The 16,027-nt window shown below is 53.2% G+C and overlaps 1 protein-coding gene across 1 annotated transcript in view; it reads right to left on the reverse strand.

Annotated features, from left to right (window-relative positions):
- Positions 1 to 3,013: 3,013 nt before the first annotated feature.
- Positions 3,014 to 16,027, reverse strand: part of COL11A2 (collagen type XI alpha 2 chain) — a 37,094-nt gene continuing 24,080 nt past the window's right edge. Inside the window, exons 9-10 of the mRNA XM_085532673.1 lie at positions 13,691 to 13,867; positions 3,014 to 4,288 (exon numbers count right to left, since the gene is read on the reverse strand). Coding sequence (XP_085388799.1) covers positions 4,184 to 4,288; positions 13,691 to 13,867 — 282 coding nt within the window. The 3' untranslated portion in view covers positions 3,014 to 4,183. The remainder of the gene's footprint in view (positions 4,289 to 13,690; positions 13,868 to 16,027) is intronic.

Here is a 16,027-nt window from a genome sequence, read left to right on the forward strand (position 1 = left end):
GGTGAGGAGTCTATGGGGTCTGTGGGGTCTATGGGGTCTATGGGGTGAGGAGTCAATGGGGTCTGTGGGGTTATGGGGTCTATGGGGTCTATGGGGTCTGTGGGGTTTGTGGGGTGAGGAATCTATGGGGTCTATGGGGTCTGTGGGGTCTGTGGGGTGAGGAGTCTATGGGGTCTATGGGGTCTATGGGGTCTGTGGGGTCTATGGGATAAGGAATCTATGGGGTCTGTGGGGTGAGGGGTCTATGGGGTCTATGGGGTCTGTGGGGTCTATGGGGTCTATGGGGTCTATGGGGTCTGTGGGGTCTATGGGGTCTATGGGGTCTGTGGGGTCTATGGGGTCTATGGGGTCTATGGGGTCTGTGGGGTCTATGGGGTCTATGGGGTGAGGAGTCTATGGGGTCTATGGGGTTATGGGGTCTATGGGGTGAGGAGTCTATGGGGTCTATGGGGTCTGTGGGGTGAGGAATCTATGGGGTCTATGGGGTCTGTGGGGTCTATGGGGTCTGTGGGGTGAGGAGTCTATGGGGTCTATGGGGTCTATGGGGTTATGGGGTCTATGGGGTCTATGGGGTCTATGGGGTCTATGGGGTCTGTGGGGTCTATGGGGTCTATGGGATAAGGAATCTATGGGGTCTGTGGGGTCTGTGGGGTCTATGGAGTCTATGGGGTCTATGGGGTCTGTGGGGTAAGGAGTCTATGGGGTCTATGGGGTCTATGGGATAAGGAATCTATGGGGTCTGTGGGGTCTATGGGGTGAGGAGTCTATGGGGTCTATGGGGTCTGTGGGGTCTGTGGGGTCTGTGGGGTCTATGGGGTCTGTGGGGTCTGTGGGGTCTATGGGGTCTATGGGGTGAGGAGTCTATGGGGCCTATGGGGTCTATGGGGTCTATGGGGTTATGGGGTCTATGGGGTGAGGAGTCTATAGGGTCTATGGGGTCTATGGGGTCTATGGGGTCTGTGGGGTCTGTGGGATAAGGAATCTATGGGGTCTATGGGGTCTGTGGGGTCTGTGGGGTCTATGGGGTGAGGAGTCTATGGGGTCTATGGGGTTATGGGGTCTATGGGGTCTAAGGGGTCTGTGGGGTCTATGGGGTGAGGAGTCTATGGGGTCTATGGGGTCTGTGGGGTCTATGGGGTCTGTGGGGTCTATGGGGTCTGTGGGGTCTATGGGGTCTATGGGGTCTGTGGGGTCTATGGGGTCTGTGGGGTCTATGGGGTCTGTGGGGTGAGGAGTCTATGGGGTCTATGGGGTCTATGGGGTCTATGGGGTCTATGGGGTCTATGGGGTCTATGGGGTCTATGGGGTGAGGAGTCTATGGGGTCTATGGGGTCTATGGGGTCTATGGGGTCTATGGGGTCTATGGGATAAGGAATCTATGGGGTCTGTGGGGTCTGTGGGGTCTGTGGGGTCTATGGGGTCTGTGGGGTCTGTGGGGTCTATGGGGTCTGTGGGGTCTATGAGATAAGGAATCTATGGGGTCTGTGGGGTCTGTGGGTCTATGGGGTCTATGGGGTCTATGGGGTCTATGGGGTCTGTGGGGTCTATGGGGTCTGTGGGATAAGGAATCTATGGGGTCTATGGGGTCTATGGGGTCTATGGGATAAGGAATCTATGGGGTCTGTGGGGTCTATGGGGTCTGTGGGGTGAGGAGTCTATGGGGTCTATGGGGTCTGTGGGGTCTATGGGGTCTATGGGGTCTATGGGGTCTATGAGATAAGGAATCTATGGGGTCTGTGGGGTCTGTGGGGTCTACGGGGTCTGTGGGGTCTATGGGGTCTGTGGGATAAGGAATCCATGGGGTATATGGGGTCTATGGGGTAAGGAATCTATGGGGTCTGTGGGGTGAGGAGTCTATGGGGTCTATGGGATAAGGAATCTATGGGGTCTATGGGGTCTATGGGTCTATGGGGTCTGTGGGTCTATGGGGTCTGTGGAGTCTATGGGGTCTATGGGGTCTGTGGGGTCTATGGGGTTTATGGGGTCTGTGGGGTCTATGGGGTCTATGGGGTCTGTGGGATAAGGAATCTATGGGGTGTATGGAGTCTATGGGGTGAGGAGTCTATGGGGTCTGTGGGGTCTATGGGATAAGGAATCTATGGGGTCTATGGGGTCTGTGGGGTGAGGAGTCTATGGGATCTATGGGGTCTATGGGATAAGGAATCTATGGGGTCTATGGGGTCTATGGTGTGAGGAGTCTATGGGGTCAGCCTTGTTATGGGGTCAGCCTCATTATAGGGTCCCCTTTAGTTATAGGGTCTCCCTTTATGGGGTCCCCCCTTACTTATAGGGTCTCCTTTATGGGGTCAGCCTCATTATAGGGTCCCCTTTATGGGGTCTCCTTTATGGGGTCCCCTTTATGGGGTCCCCCCTTACTTATAGGGTCCCTTTATGGGGTCCCCCCTTATGGGGTCCCCCCTTACTTATAGGGTCCCTTTATGGGGTCCCCCCTTACTTATAGGGTCTCCTTTATGGGGTCCCCCCTTATGGGGTCCCCCCTTACTTATAGGGTCTCCTTTATGGGGTCCCCCCTTATGGGGTCCCCCCTTACTTATAGGGTCCCCCCTTATGGGGTCCCCCCTTACTTATAGGGTCCCTTTATGGGGTCCCCCCTTATGGGGTCCCCCCTTACTTATAGGGTCTCCTTTATGGGGTCCCCCCTTACTTATAGGGTCTCCTTTATGGGGTCCCCCCTTATGGGGTCAGCCTTGTTATAGGGTCCCCTTTAGTTATGGGGTCCCCCTTTATGGGGTCCCCCCTTACTTATAGGGTCCCTTTATGGGGTCCCCCCTTACTTATAGGGCCCCCTTTATGGGGTCCCCCCTTATGGGGTCAGCCTCATTATAGGGTCTTATGGGGTCAGCCTCATTATAGGTTCCCCTTTAGTTATGGGGTCTCCCTTTATGGGGTCCCCCCTTACTTATAGGGTCCCCTTTATGGGGTCCCCCTTATGGGGTCATTGTCATTATAGGGTCTTATAGGGTCCCCCCCCCATTTATTTAATAGGATCGGAGCCATTTCGAGTCCTTTTTATTCCCCCAATAAATAATCCAGACCCCAAACCATCCCCTCATTAAATACCTTCATTAATTAACTCATTAATTGACTCATTAATTAACCCGCTCGTTCATTAATTAACCCAGCAGCAGCCATTAATTAACCCCTCCCCCCCCCCCATAATAAACCCCCATTGGGTTCTTATGGGGCTCATGAATATTAATGAAGGCTCATTAATATTAATCAGCCAACCACCCCCCATGCCCTCAATGAACCCCCACCGAGCTCTTACGGGGCTCATGAATATTAATGAGGTCTTATTAATATTAATCAGCCAACACACCCCCATGTCCTTAATGAACCCCACTGTGTTCTTATGGGGGCTCATGAATATTAATGAGGACTCATTAATATTAATCAGCTGACACTCCCATGTCATCGATGAACCCCACTGTGTTCTTATGGGGCTCATTAATATCAATGACAACTAATTAATATTAATCAGCTAATCTCCCCCCCCCCCCCCACAAAAGGCCCTTAATGAACCCCACTGTGTTCTTATGGGGGCTCATTAATATTAATGAGGAGCCATTAATATTAATCAGCCAATCACCCCATGTCCTTATTGAACCCCATTGTGTTCTTATGGGGGCTCATTAATATTAATGAAAGCTAATTAATATCAATCAGCCAACACCTCCCCATGTCTTTACTGAACCCCACTGGGTTCTTATGGGGCTCATTAATATTAATGAGGGATCATTAATATTGATCAAACACCACCCCCAATGTCCTTAATAAACCTCATTGTGTTCTTATGGGACTCATTAATATTCATGAGGGCTCATTAATATTAATCAACACCCCACTATGTCCTTAATGAACCCCATCGTGTTCTTATGGGGCTCATTAATATTAATGAAAACTAATTAATATTATTAAGCTAACCCCCATGTCCTTTATGAACCCCACTGGGTCTCATTAATATTCATGAGGGCTCATTAATATTAATCAAACAACAACCCCCCCCCCCCCCCCCCCAAATGTCTTTACTGAACCCCATTGTGTTCTTATGGAGGCTCATTAATATTAATGAATACTAATTAATATTAATCACCCACCTTGGAGGGGGGGGGTGCTGGGTTAATGAGTGTCGCTAATGAGCGGGTTAATTAACGCTAATTAATTAATTAACACTGAAGCAGACGGGGCTGAACTCGGCGACTCCTTCGGGGTCCGATAATGGGAACAGAACCGGGTCGGGGGACCAGAACCGGAACCGCTGCTCATCCTATAGGGGATAATTATATATTATAGGGTTATTATGGGGTTATTATGGGGTTATTATGGGGTTATGGGGTTGTTATGGGGTTATTATGGGGTTATGGGGTTGTTATGGGGCAGCTATGGGGTTATGGGGTTATTATGGGGCTATTATGGGGTTATGGGGTTATTATGGGGTTATGGGAACAGAACCGGGTCGGGGGACCAGAACCGGAACCGCTGTATCTCCTATAGGGGATAATTATATATTATAGGGTTATTATGGGGTTATGGGGCAGCACTTATGGGGCAGGACTTATGGGGCAGCTATGGGGCGGCTATGGGGTTATGGGGGAAGATATGGGGTTATGGGGTTGTTATGGGGTTATGGGGCAGCACTTATGGGGTGGGACTTATGGGGCAGATATGGGGCTATGGGGGCAGATATGGGGTTATGGGGTGGCACTTATGGGGCGGCACTTATGGGGCGGCTATGGGGCAGCTATGGGGTTATTATGGGGTTATGGGGTTATTATGGGGTTATTATGGGGTTGTTATGGGGTTATGGGGCAGCTATGGGGCGGCTATGGGGCGGCTATGGGGTTATGGGGTTATTATGGGGTTATGGGACCAGAACCGGAACCGCTGCTCATCCTATAGGGGATAATTAGATGGGGTTATTATGGGGTTATGGGGCAGCTATGGGGCAGCTATGGGGCAGCTATGGGGCGGCACTTATGGGGCAGCTATGGGGCGGCTATGGGGTTATTATGGGGTTATGGGACCAGAACCGGAACCGCTGCTCAGCCTATAGGGGACAATTATATGGGGTTATGGGGCAGCACTTATGGGGCAGGACTTATGGGGCAGCTATGGGGCGGCACTTATGGGGCAGCTATGGGGCAGCTATGGGGTTATTATGGGGTTATGGGACCAGAACCGGAACCGCTGTATCTCCTATAGGGGACAATTAGATGGGGTTATGGGGCGGCACTTATGGGGCAGCTATGGGGCTATGGGGTTGTTATGGGGCAGCACTTACAGGGTGGCACTTATGGGGCTATGGGGTTGTTATGGGGTTATTATGGGGTTGTTATGGGGCAGCACTTATGGGGCAGCTATGGGGCTATTATGGGGTTGTTATGGGGTTATGGGGTGGTACTTATGGGGCAGCACTTATGGGGCGGCTATGGGGCTATTATGGGGTTGTTATGGGGTTATGGGGTTGTTATGGGGTTATGGGGTTATTATGGGGTTATTATGGGGTTATGGGACCAGAACCGGAACCGCTGCTCATCCTATAGGGGACAATTATATGGGGTTATGGGGCGGCACTTATGGGGCAGCACTTATGGGGCAGCTATGGGGCGGCTATGGGGTTATGGGGTTATGGGGTTGTTATGGGGTTATTATGGGGTTATGGGACCAGAACTGGAACCGCTGTATCTCCTATAGGGGACAATTATAGAGACCCACTGAGACCCATAGAGACCCATAGAGACCCACTGTGACCCATAGAGACCCATAGAGACCCATAGAGACCCATTGAGACCCATTGAGACCCATAGAGACCCATAGAGACCCATTGAGTCCCATTGAGACCCATTGAGATCCATTGAGACCCATTGAGACCCATAGAGACCCCATAGAGACCCATTGAGATCCATTGAGACCCATAGAGACCCATAGAGACCCATAGAGACCCACACCAACCCACTGAGACCCATAGAGACCCATAGAGACCCACTGAGACCCATTGAGATCCATTGAGACCCATTGAGACCCATAGAGACCCACTGAGACCCATAGAGATCCATTGAGACCCATAGAGACCCATAGAGACCCATTGAGACCCATTGAGACCCACTGTGACCCATAGAGACCCATAGAGACCCATTGAGTCCCATTGAGATCCATTGAGACCCACTGAGACCCATAGAGACCCATAGAGACCCATAGAGACCCATTGAGACCCATTGAGTCCCATTGAGACCCATTGAGACCCACTGAGACCCATAGAGACCCATAGAGACCCATAGAGACCCATTGAGACCCATAGAGTCCCATTGAGTCCCATTGAGACCCATAGAGACCCACTGAGACCCATAGAGATCCATTGAGACCCATAGAGACCCATTGAGTCCCATTGAGACCCATTGAGATCCATTGAGACCCATAGAGACCCATAGAGACCCACTGTGACCCACAGAGACCCATAGAGACCCACTGAGACCCATTGAGATCCACTGAGACCCATAGAGACCCATTGAGACCCACTGTGACCCATAGAGACCCATTGAGATCCATTGAGACCCATAGAGACCCATAGAGACCCACACCAACCCACTGAGACCCATAGAGACCCATAGAGACCCACTGTGACCCATAGAGACCCATAGAGACCCACTGTGACCCACTGAGACCCACTGAGACCCATAGAGACCCATTGAGACCCATAGAGACCCATAGAGACCCATAGAGACCCATTGAGTCCCATTGAGTCCCATTGAGACCCACTGAGACCCATAGAGACCCATTGAGTCCCATTGAGACCCATAGAGACCCACTGAGACCCATAGAGACCCATTGAGACCCATAGAGACCCATAGAGACCCATTGAGTCCCATTGAGACCCATAGAGACCCACTGAGACCCATAGAGATCCATTGAGACCCATAGAGACCCATAGAGACCCATTGAGTCCCATTGAGTCCCATTGAGACCCACTGAGACCCATAGAGACCCATTGAGACCCATAGAGACCCATAGAGACCCATAGAGACCCACAGAGACCCATTGTGACCCATAGAGACCCACAGAGACCCATTGAGACCCATAGAGACCCACAGAGACCCATTGAGACCCATAGAGACCCACAGAGACCCATTGAGACCCATAGAGACCCATAGAGACCCATTGAGACCCACTGTAACCCATTGAGCTCTATTGAACTGGAACCGCTGTATCTCCTATAGGGGACAATTATATGGGGTTATGGGGTGGCACTTATGGGGCGGCTATGGGGTTATGGGGTTATTATGGGGTTATTATGGGGTTATGGGAACAGAACCGGGTCGGGGGACCAGAACCGGAACCGCTGCTCATCCTATAGGGGATAATTATATATTATAGGGTTATTATGGGGTTATGGGGCAGCACTTATGGGGCAGGACTTATGGGGCAGCTATGGGGCGGCTATGGGGTTATGGGGTTATTATGGGGTTATGGGACCAGAACCGGAACCGCTGTATCTCCTATAGGGGATAATAATATATTATAGGGTTATTATGGGGTTATGGGGCAGCACTTATGGGGCAGCTATGGGGCTATTATGGGGTTGTTATGGGGTTATGGGGTGGTACTTATGGGGCAGCACTTATGGGGCGGCTATGGGGCTATTATGGGGTTATTATGGGGTTATTATGGGGTTATGGGGTTATTATGGGGTTGTTATGGGGTTATTATGGGGTTGTTATGGGGTTGTTATGGGGTTATTATGGGGTTATTATGGGGTTATTATGGGGTTGTTATGGGGTTATGGGGTTATTATGGGGTTATTATGGGGTTATTTATTATGGGGTTATGGGGTTATTATGGGGTTGTTATGGGGTTGTTATGGGGTTATTGTGGGGTTATTATGGGGTTATGGGGTTATTATGGGGTTATGGGGTTGTTATGGGGTTATGGGGTTGTTATGGGGTTATTATGGGGTTATTATGGGGTTATTATGGGGTTATTATGGGGTTATGGGGTTATTATGGGGTTATTATGGGGTTATGGGGTTGTTATGGGGTTATGGGGTTATTATGGGGTTATTATGGGGTTATGGGGTTGTTATGGGGTTATGGGGTTATTATGGGGTCGTTATGGGGTTGTTATAGGGTTATGGGGTTGTTATGGGGTTATGGGGTTATTATGGGGTTATTATGGGGTTATGGGAACAGAACCGGGTCCGGGGACCAGAACCGGAACGGCTGCTCATCCTATAGGGGACAATTAGATGGGGTTATGGGGCAGCACTTATGGGGCAGCTATGGGGCGGCTATGGGGCGGCTATGGGGTTATGGGGGCAGATATGGGGCTATGGGGCAGCACTTATGGGGCAGCACTTATGGGGCAGCACTTATGGGGCAGCTATGGGGCGGCTATGGGGTTATGGGGGCAGATATGGGGCTATGGGGGCAGATATGGGGCTATGGGGCAGCTATGGGGCGGCTATGGGGTTATGGGGGCAGATATGGGGCTATGGGGGCAGATATGGGGCTATGGGGCAGCTATGGGGGCAGATATGGGGCTATGGGGGCAGATATGGGGTTATGGGGCAGCACTTATGGGGCAGCTATGGGGCGGCTATGGGGTTATGGGGGCAGATATGGGGTTATGGGGCAGCACTTATGGGGCAGCTATGGGGCGGCTATGGGGTTATGGGGGCAGATATGGGGTTATGGGGTAGCTATGGGGCGGCTATGGGGCGGCTATGGGGTTATGGGGGCAGATATGGGGCTATGGGGCGGCTATGGGGCGGCTATGGGGTTATGGGGGCAGATATGGGGCTATGGGGCGGCTATGGGGTTATGGGGGCAGATATGGGGTTATGGGGCAGCACTTATGGGGCAGCTATGGGGCGGCTATGGGGTGGCTATGGGGTTATGGGGCAGCACTTATGGGGCAGCTATGGGGCGGCTATGGGGTTATGGGGGCAGATATGGGGCTATGGGGGCAGATATGGGGTTATGGGGCAGCTATGGGGCGGCTATGGGGCTATGGGGGCAGATATGGGGCTATGGGGGCAGATATGGGGTTATGGGGGCAGATATGGGGCTATGGGGGCAGATATGGGGTTATGGGGGCAGATATGGGGCTATGGGGGCAGATATGGGGTTATGGGGCAGCTATGGGGCGGCTATGGGGCTATGGGGGCAGATATGGGGCTATGGGGGCAGATATGGGGTTATGGGGCAGCTATGGGGCGGCTATGGGGTTATGGGGGCAGATATGGGGTTATGGGGGCAGATATGGGGCTATGGGGCGGCTATGGGGCGGCTATGGGGTTATGGGGGCAGATATGGGGCTATGGGGCGGCTATGGGGCGGCTATGGGGTTATGGGGGCAGATATGGGGCTATGGGGCGGCTATGGGGCGGCTATGGGGTTATGGGGGCAGATATGGGGCTATGGGGCAGCTATGGGGCGGCTATGGGGTTATGGGGGCAGATATGGGGCTATGGGGCAGCTATGGGGCGGCTATGGGGTTATGGGGGCAGATATGGGGCTATGGGGGCAGATATGGGGTTATGGGGCAGCTATGGGGCGGCTATGGGGCTATGGGGGCAGATATGGGGCTATGGGGGCAGATATGGGGTTATGGGGCAGCTATGGGGCGGCTATGGGGCGGCTATGGGGTTATGGGGGCAGATATGGGGCTATGGGGCAGCTATGGGGCGGCTATGGGGTTATGGGGGCAGATATGGGGCTATGGGGCGGCTATGGGGCGGCTATGGGGCGGCTATGGGGTTATGGGGGCAGATATGGGGTTATGGGGCAGCACTTATGGGGCAGCTATGGGGCTATGGGGGAAGATATGGGGTTATGGGGTTGTCATGGGGTTATGGGGCAGCTATGGGGCGGCTATGGGGCGGCTATGGGGTTATGGGGGCAGATATGGGGTTATGGGGTGGCACTTATGGGGCAGCTATGGGGCTATGGGGGAAGATATGGGGTTATGGGGTTGTCATGGGGTTATGGGGCAGCTATGGGGCAGCTATGGGGCGGCTATGGGGTTATGGGGGCAGATATGGGGTTATGGGGTGGCACTTATGGGGCAGCTATGGGGCTATGGGGGCAGATATGGGGTTATGGGGCGGCTATGGGGCGGCTATGGGGTTATGGGGGCAGATATGGGGCTATGGGGCGGCTATGGGGCGGCTATGGGGTTATGGGGGCAGATATGGGGCTATGGGGCGGCTATGGGGCGGCTATGGGGTTATGGGGGCAGATATGGGGTTATGGGGCAGCACTTATGGGGCAGCTATGGGGCGGCTATGGGGTGGCTATGGGGTTATGGGGCAGCACTTATGGGGCAGCTATGGGGCAGCTATGGGGCGGCTATGGGGTTATGGGGGCAGATATGGGGTTATGGGGCAGATATGGGGCGGCTATGGGGCTATGGGGGCAGATATGGGGTTATGGGGCAGCTATGGGGCGGCTATGGGGCGGCTATGGGGTTATGGGGGCAGATATGGGGTTATGGGGCAGCACTTATGGGGCAGCTATGGGGTTATGGGGGCAGATATGGGGCTATGGGGCGGCTATGGGGCGGCTATGGGGTTATGGGGGCAGATATGGGGCTATGGGGCGGCTATGGGGCGGCTATGGGGTTATGGGGGCAGATATGGGGCTATGGGGCGGCTATGGGGCGGCTATGGGGGCAGATATGGGGCTATGGGGCAGCTATGGGGCAGCTATGGGGCGGCTATGGGGTTATGGGGGCAGATATGGGGTTATGGGGCAGCACTTATGGGGCAGCTATGGGGCTATGGGGGCAGATATGGGGTTATGGGGCGGCACTTATGGGGCAGCACTTATGGGGCAGCACTTATGGGGCAGCTATGGGGTGGCTATGGGGTTATGGGGTTATTATGGGGTTATTATGGGGTTATTATGGGGTTATTATGGGGTTATTATGGGGTTATTATGGGGTTATGGGACCAGAACCGGAACCGCTGTATCTCCTATAGGGGATAATTATATATTATAGGGTTATTATGGGGTTATAGGGTCCCTTATAGGGCCGGTTATGGGGTCCCTTATAGGGCCGGTTATAGGGTCTGTTATAGGGTCCCTTATAGGGTCTGTTATAGGGTCCCTTATAGGGCTGGTTATGGGGTATGTTATAGGGTCCCTTATAGGGTCCCTTATAGGGTCCCTTATAGGGTCTGTTATAGGGTCCCTTATAGGGCTGGTTATGGGGTATGTTATAGGGTCCCTTATAGGGTCCCTTATAGGGTCCCTTATAGGGTCTGTTATAGGGTCCCTTATAGGGTCCCTTATAGGGTCTGTTATAGGGTTCCTTATAGGGTCTGTTATAGGGTCCCTTATAGGGTCTGTTATAGGGTCCCTTATAGGGTCCCTTATAGGGTCTGTTATAGGGTTCCTTATAGGGTCCCTTATAGGGTTCCTTATAGGGTTCCTTATAGGGTCTGTTATAGGGTTGGTTATGGGATCCCTTATAGGGCCGGTTATGGGATCCCCTATAGGGCCGGTTATGGGGTCTGTTATAGGGTCCCTTATAGGGTCCCTTATAGGGTCTGTTATAGGGTCCCTTATAGGGTCCCTTATAGGGCCGGTTATGGGGTCTGTTATGGGGTCTGTAGTTATATAGGGTCCCTTATAGGGTCTGTTATAGGGTTCCTTATAGGGTCTGTTATAGGGTCCCTTATAGGGTCTGTTATAGGGTCTGTTATAGGGTCCCTTATAGGGCCAGTTATGGGGTTCCTTATAGGGTCTGTTATGGGGTCCCTTATAGGACTCCTTATAGGGTCCCTTATAGGGCCGGTTATGGGGTCTGTTGTTATAGGGTCCCTTATAGGGTCCCCTATAGGGTCTCACCCCACACTGCTGGCTGTGGGGTCCTTTATAGGGCCGGTTATGGGTCCTGTTATAGGGTCTGTTATAGGGTCCCCTATAGGGTCCCTTATAGAGCTGGTTATAGGGTCCCTTATAGGGTCCCTTATAGGGTCTGTTATAGGGTCTGTTATGGGATCCCTTATAGGTCCGGTTATAGGGTCCCTTATAGGGTCCCTTATAGGGTCCCTTATAGGGCCAGTTATAGGGTCCCTTATAGGGCCGGTTATAGGGTCTGTTATAGGGTCCCTTATAGGGTCCCTTATACGGTCCCTTATAGGGTATGTTATAGGGTCCCTTATAGGGTTCCTTATAGGGTCCCTTATAGGGTCCCTTATAGGGTCTGTTATAGGGCCAGTTATAGGGTCCCTTATAGGGTCCCTTATAGGGTTCCATATAGGGTCCCTTATAGGGTCTGTTATAGGGTCCCTTATAGGGTCCCTTATAGGGTCTGTTATAGGGTCCCTTATAGGGTCCGTTATAGGGTCCCTTATAGGGTCTGCTATAGGGTCCCTTATAGGGTCCCCTATAGGGTCTGTTATAGGGTCTGTTATAGGGTCTGTTATAGGGTCCCTTATAGGGTCCCTTATAGGGTCCCTTATAGGGTCTGTTATAGGGTCCCTTATAGGGTTCCTTATAGGGTCCCTTATAGGGTCCCTTATAGGGTCTGTTATAGGGTCCCTTATAGGGTCTGTTATAGGGTCTGTTATAGGGTCCCTTATAGGGTCTGTTATAGGGTTCTTTATAGGGTTCCTTATAGGGTCTGTTATAGGGTCTGTTATAGGGCCCCTTATAGGGTCTGTTATAGGGTCTGTTATAGGGTCCCTTATAGGGTCCCTTATAGGGTCTGTTATAGGGTCCCCTATAGGGTTCCTTATAGGGTCCCTTATAGGGTTCCATATAGGGTCCCTTATAGGGTCTGTTATAGGGTCCCTTATAGGGTCTGTTATAGGGTCCCTTATAGGGTCAGTTATAGGGTCCCTTATAGGGTTCCTTATAGGGCTGGTTATAGGGTCCCTTATAGGGTCCCTTATAGGGTCTGTTATAGGGTCCCTTATAGAATCTGTTATAGAGTCCCTTATAGGGTCTGTTATGGGGTCTGTTGTTATATAGGGTTCCTTATAGGGTCCCCTATAGGGTCTCACCCCACACTGCTGGCTATGGGGTCCCCTATGGGTCTGGTTATGGGGTATATTATAGGGTTCCTTATAGGGCCCCTTATAGGGTCCCTTATAGGGTCCCTTATAGGGTCACTTATAGGGTCTGTTATAGGGTCCCTTATAGGGTCTGTTATAGGGCCAGCTATAGGGTCTGTTATAGGGTCTGTTATAGGGTCCCTTATAGGGTCTGTTATAGGGTCCCCTATAGGGCCGGTTATAGGGTCTGTTATAGGGTCCCCTATAGGGTCTGTTATAGGGTCCCCTATAGGGCCGGTTATGGGGTCCCTTATAGGGTATGTTATAGGGTCCCTTATAGGGTTCCTTATAGGGTTCCTTATAGGGTCCCTTATAGGGTCTGTTATAGGGTCCCTTATAGGGCCGGTTCTGGGGTCCCTTATAGGGCCGGTTATGGGGTCTGTTATGGGGTCTGTTGTTATATAGGGTCCCCTATAGGGCCGGTTATAGGGTCCCCTATAGGGTCTCACCCCACACTGCTGGCTGTGGGGTCCCCTATAGGGCCTTATAGGGCCGGTTATGGGGTCTGTTATGGGGTCTGTTGTTATAGGGTATGTTATAGGGTCCCTTATAGGGTCTGTTGTTATAGGGTCCCTTATAGGGTTCCTTATAGGGTCCCCTATAGGGTCTCACCCCACACTCTTGGCTGTCGGTGACTCTGAGCCGGTCGCTGCCGGGTTCCAGCCGTTCCCCATTGGCCGCAATGAGTTTTAACGGGGGGATGGCGCCCCCTGCTGGACACCGCCGGGAAACGCTCTGAGTGGCCGCCGAGCTCAACAGGCGCAGGAAGCGGAGCTGGACCGGGGATACCTGGGGGGGGAGATGGGGGTCGTAAGGGGGGGATATGGGGGGATATGGGGGGGATATGGGGGGATATGGGGGGAGATGGGGGGATATGGGGGTCGTAAGGGGGGGATATGGGGGGATATAGAGGGGATATGGGGGGTATGGGGGTCGTAAATGGGGTCTAGGGGGTCATAAGGGGGGATATGGGGTCTTAAGGGGGGGATATGGGGGTCGTAATGGGGGGTATAAGGGGGGATATGGGGTCTTAAGGGGGGGATATGGGGGTCGTAGGGGGGGATATGGGGGGTTTAGGGGGATATGGGGGGGATATGGGGGGATATGGGGGGAATATGGGGGGATATGGGGGGATATGGGGGTCCTAAGGGGGGTTTAGGGGGTCCTAAGGGGGGTTTAGGGGGTCATAAGGGGGTCTAGGGGGGGCTATGGGGGTCCTAAGGGGGGATATAGGGGGTTGGGGGGGGATATGGGGGGATATGGGGGTCGTAAGGGGGGGATATGGGGGGTATAAGGGGGGATATGGGGGGATATGGGGGGATATGGGGGGAATATGGGGGGAAATGGGGGGATATGGGGGATATGGGGTTATATGGGGGGATATGGGGGGATATAGGGGGGATATGGGGGGATATGGGGGGATATGGGGGGGATATGGGGGGAGATGGGGGGATATGGGGGGATATGGGGGGATATGGGGGGGATATGGGGGGATATAGGGGGGATATGGGGGGATATGGGGTTATATGGGGGGATATGGGGGTCGTAAGGGGGGGATATGGGGGGATATGGGGGGGATATGGGGGGTTTGGGGGGTCCTAAGGGGGGTTATATGGGGGGTGGGGGGGTCGTAAGGGGGGATATTGGGGGGATATGGGGGGTTTAGGGGTCGTAAAGGGGGTCTAGGGGGTCATAAGGGGGGATATGGGGTCTTAAGGGGGGGATATGGGGGGGAGATGGGGGGATATAGGGGGATATAGGGGGGATATGGGGGGGATATGGGGGGGTCTAGGGGGTTGGGGGGGTTTTAAGGGGGGATATGGGGGGATATGGGGGGTATAAGGGGGGGATATGGGGGGGTATGGGGGGATATGGGGGGATATGGGGTTATATGGGGGGATATGGGGGGATATGGGGGGATATGGGGGGTATAAGGGGGCATATGGGGGGATATGGGGGGTTTAGGGGGTCATATGGGGGGATATAGGGGGGATATGGGGTTATATGGGGTCTATGGGGTCATAAGGGGGGATATGGGGTTATATGGGGTCTATGGGGTCATAAGGGGGGATATGGGGGGATATGGGGGTCTTAAGGGGGGTTTAGGGGGTCATAAGGGGGTCTAGGGGGGATTGGGGGTCCTAAGGGGGTCTAGGGGGTTGTAAGGGGGGATATGGGGGGGATATGGGGGATATGGGGGGGATATGGGGGGGATAAGGGGGGAGATGGGGGGATATGGGGGGTTTAGGGGGTCCTAAGGGGGTCCTATGGGGTCATAAGGGGGGATATGGGGGTCCTAAGGGGGGATATGGGGGGTATAAGGGGGGGATATGGGGGGATATGGGGGGGATATGGGGTTATATGGGGGGATATGGGGGTCGTAAATGGGGTCTATGGGGTCATAAGGGGGAGTATGGGGGGCGTAAAGGGGGGGAAATGGGGGGATATGGGGGTCTTAAGGGGGGGATTGGGGGTCATAAGGGGGATATGGGGGGATATGGGGGGATATGGGGTCTTAAGGGGGGGATATGGGGGGGAGATGGGGGGATATGGGGGGATATGGGGGTCCTAAGGGGGGTTATATGGGGGGTTGGGGGGTTATAAGGGGGGATAAGGGGGGGAAATGGGGGGATATGGGGGTCGTAAGGGGGGATTGGGGTCGTAAAGGGGGAAATGGGGGTCATAAGGGGGGATATAGGGGGTTGTGGGGGGATATGGGGGGGATATGGGGGGATATGGGGGTCGTAAATGGGGTCTATGGGGTCATAAGGGGGGATATGGGGGGATATGGGGGGGATATGGGGGGATATGGGGGTCGTAAATGGGGTCTATGGGGTCATAAGGGGGGATATGGGGGGATATGGGGGGGATATGGGGGGATATGGGGGTCGTAAATGGGGTCTATGGGGTCATAAGGGGGGATATGGGGGGGATATGGGGGGATATGGG

The sequence above is a fragment of the Coturnix japonica genome, unplaced genomic scaffold (assembly GCF_054131305.1).
Source record: "Coturnix japonica strain WE unplaced genomic scaffold, WE-NBRP24 Scf050, whole genome shotgun sequence".
NCBI lineage: Eukaryota > Metazoa > Chordata > Aves > Galliformes > Phasianidae > Coturnix > Coturnix japonica.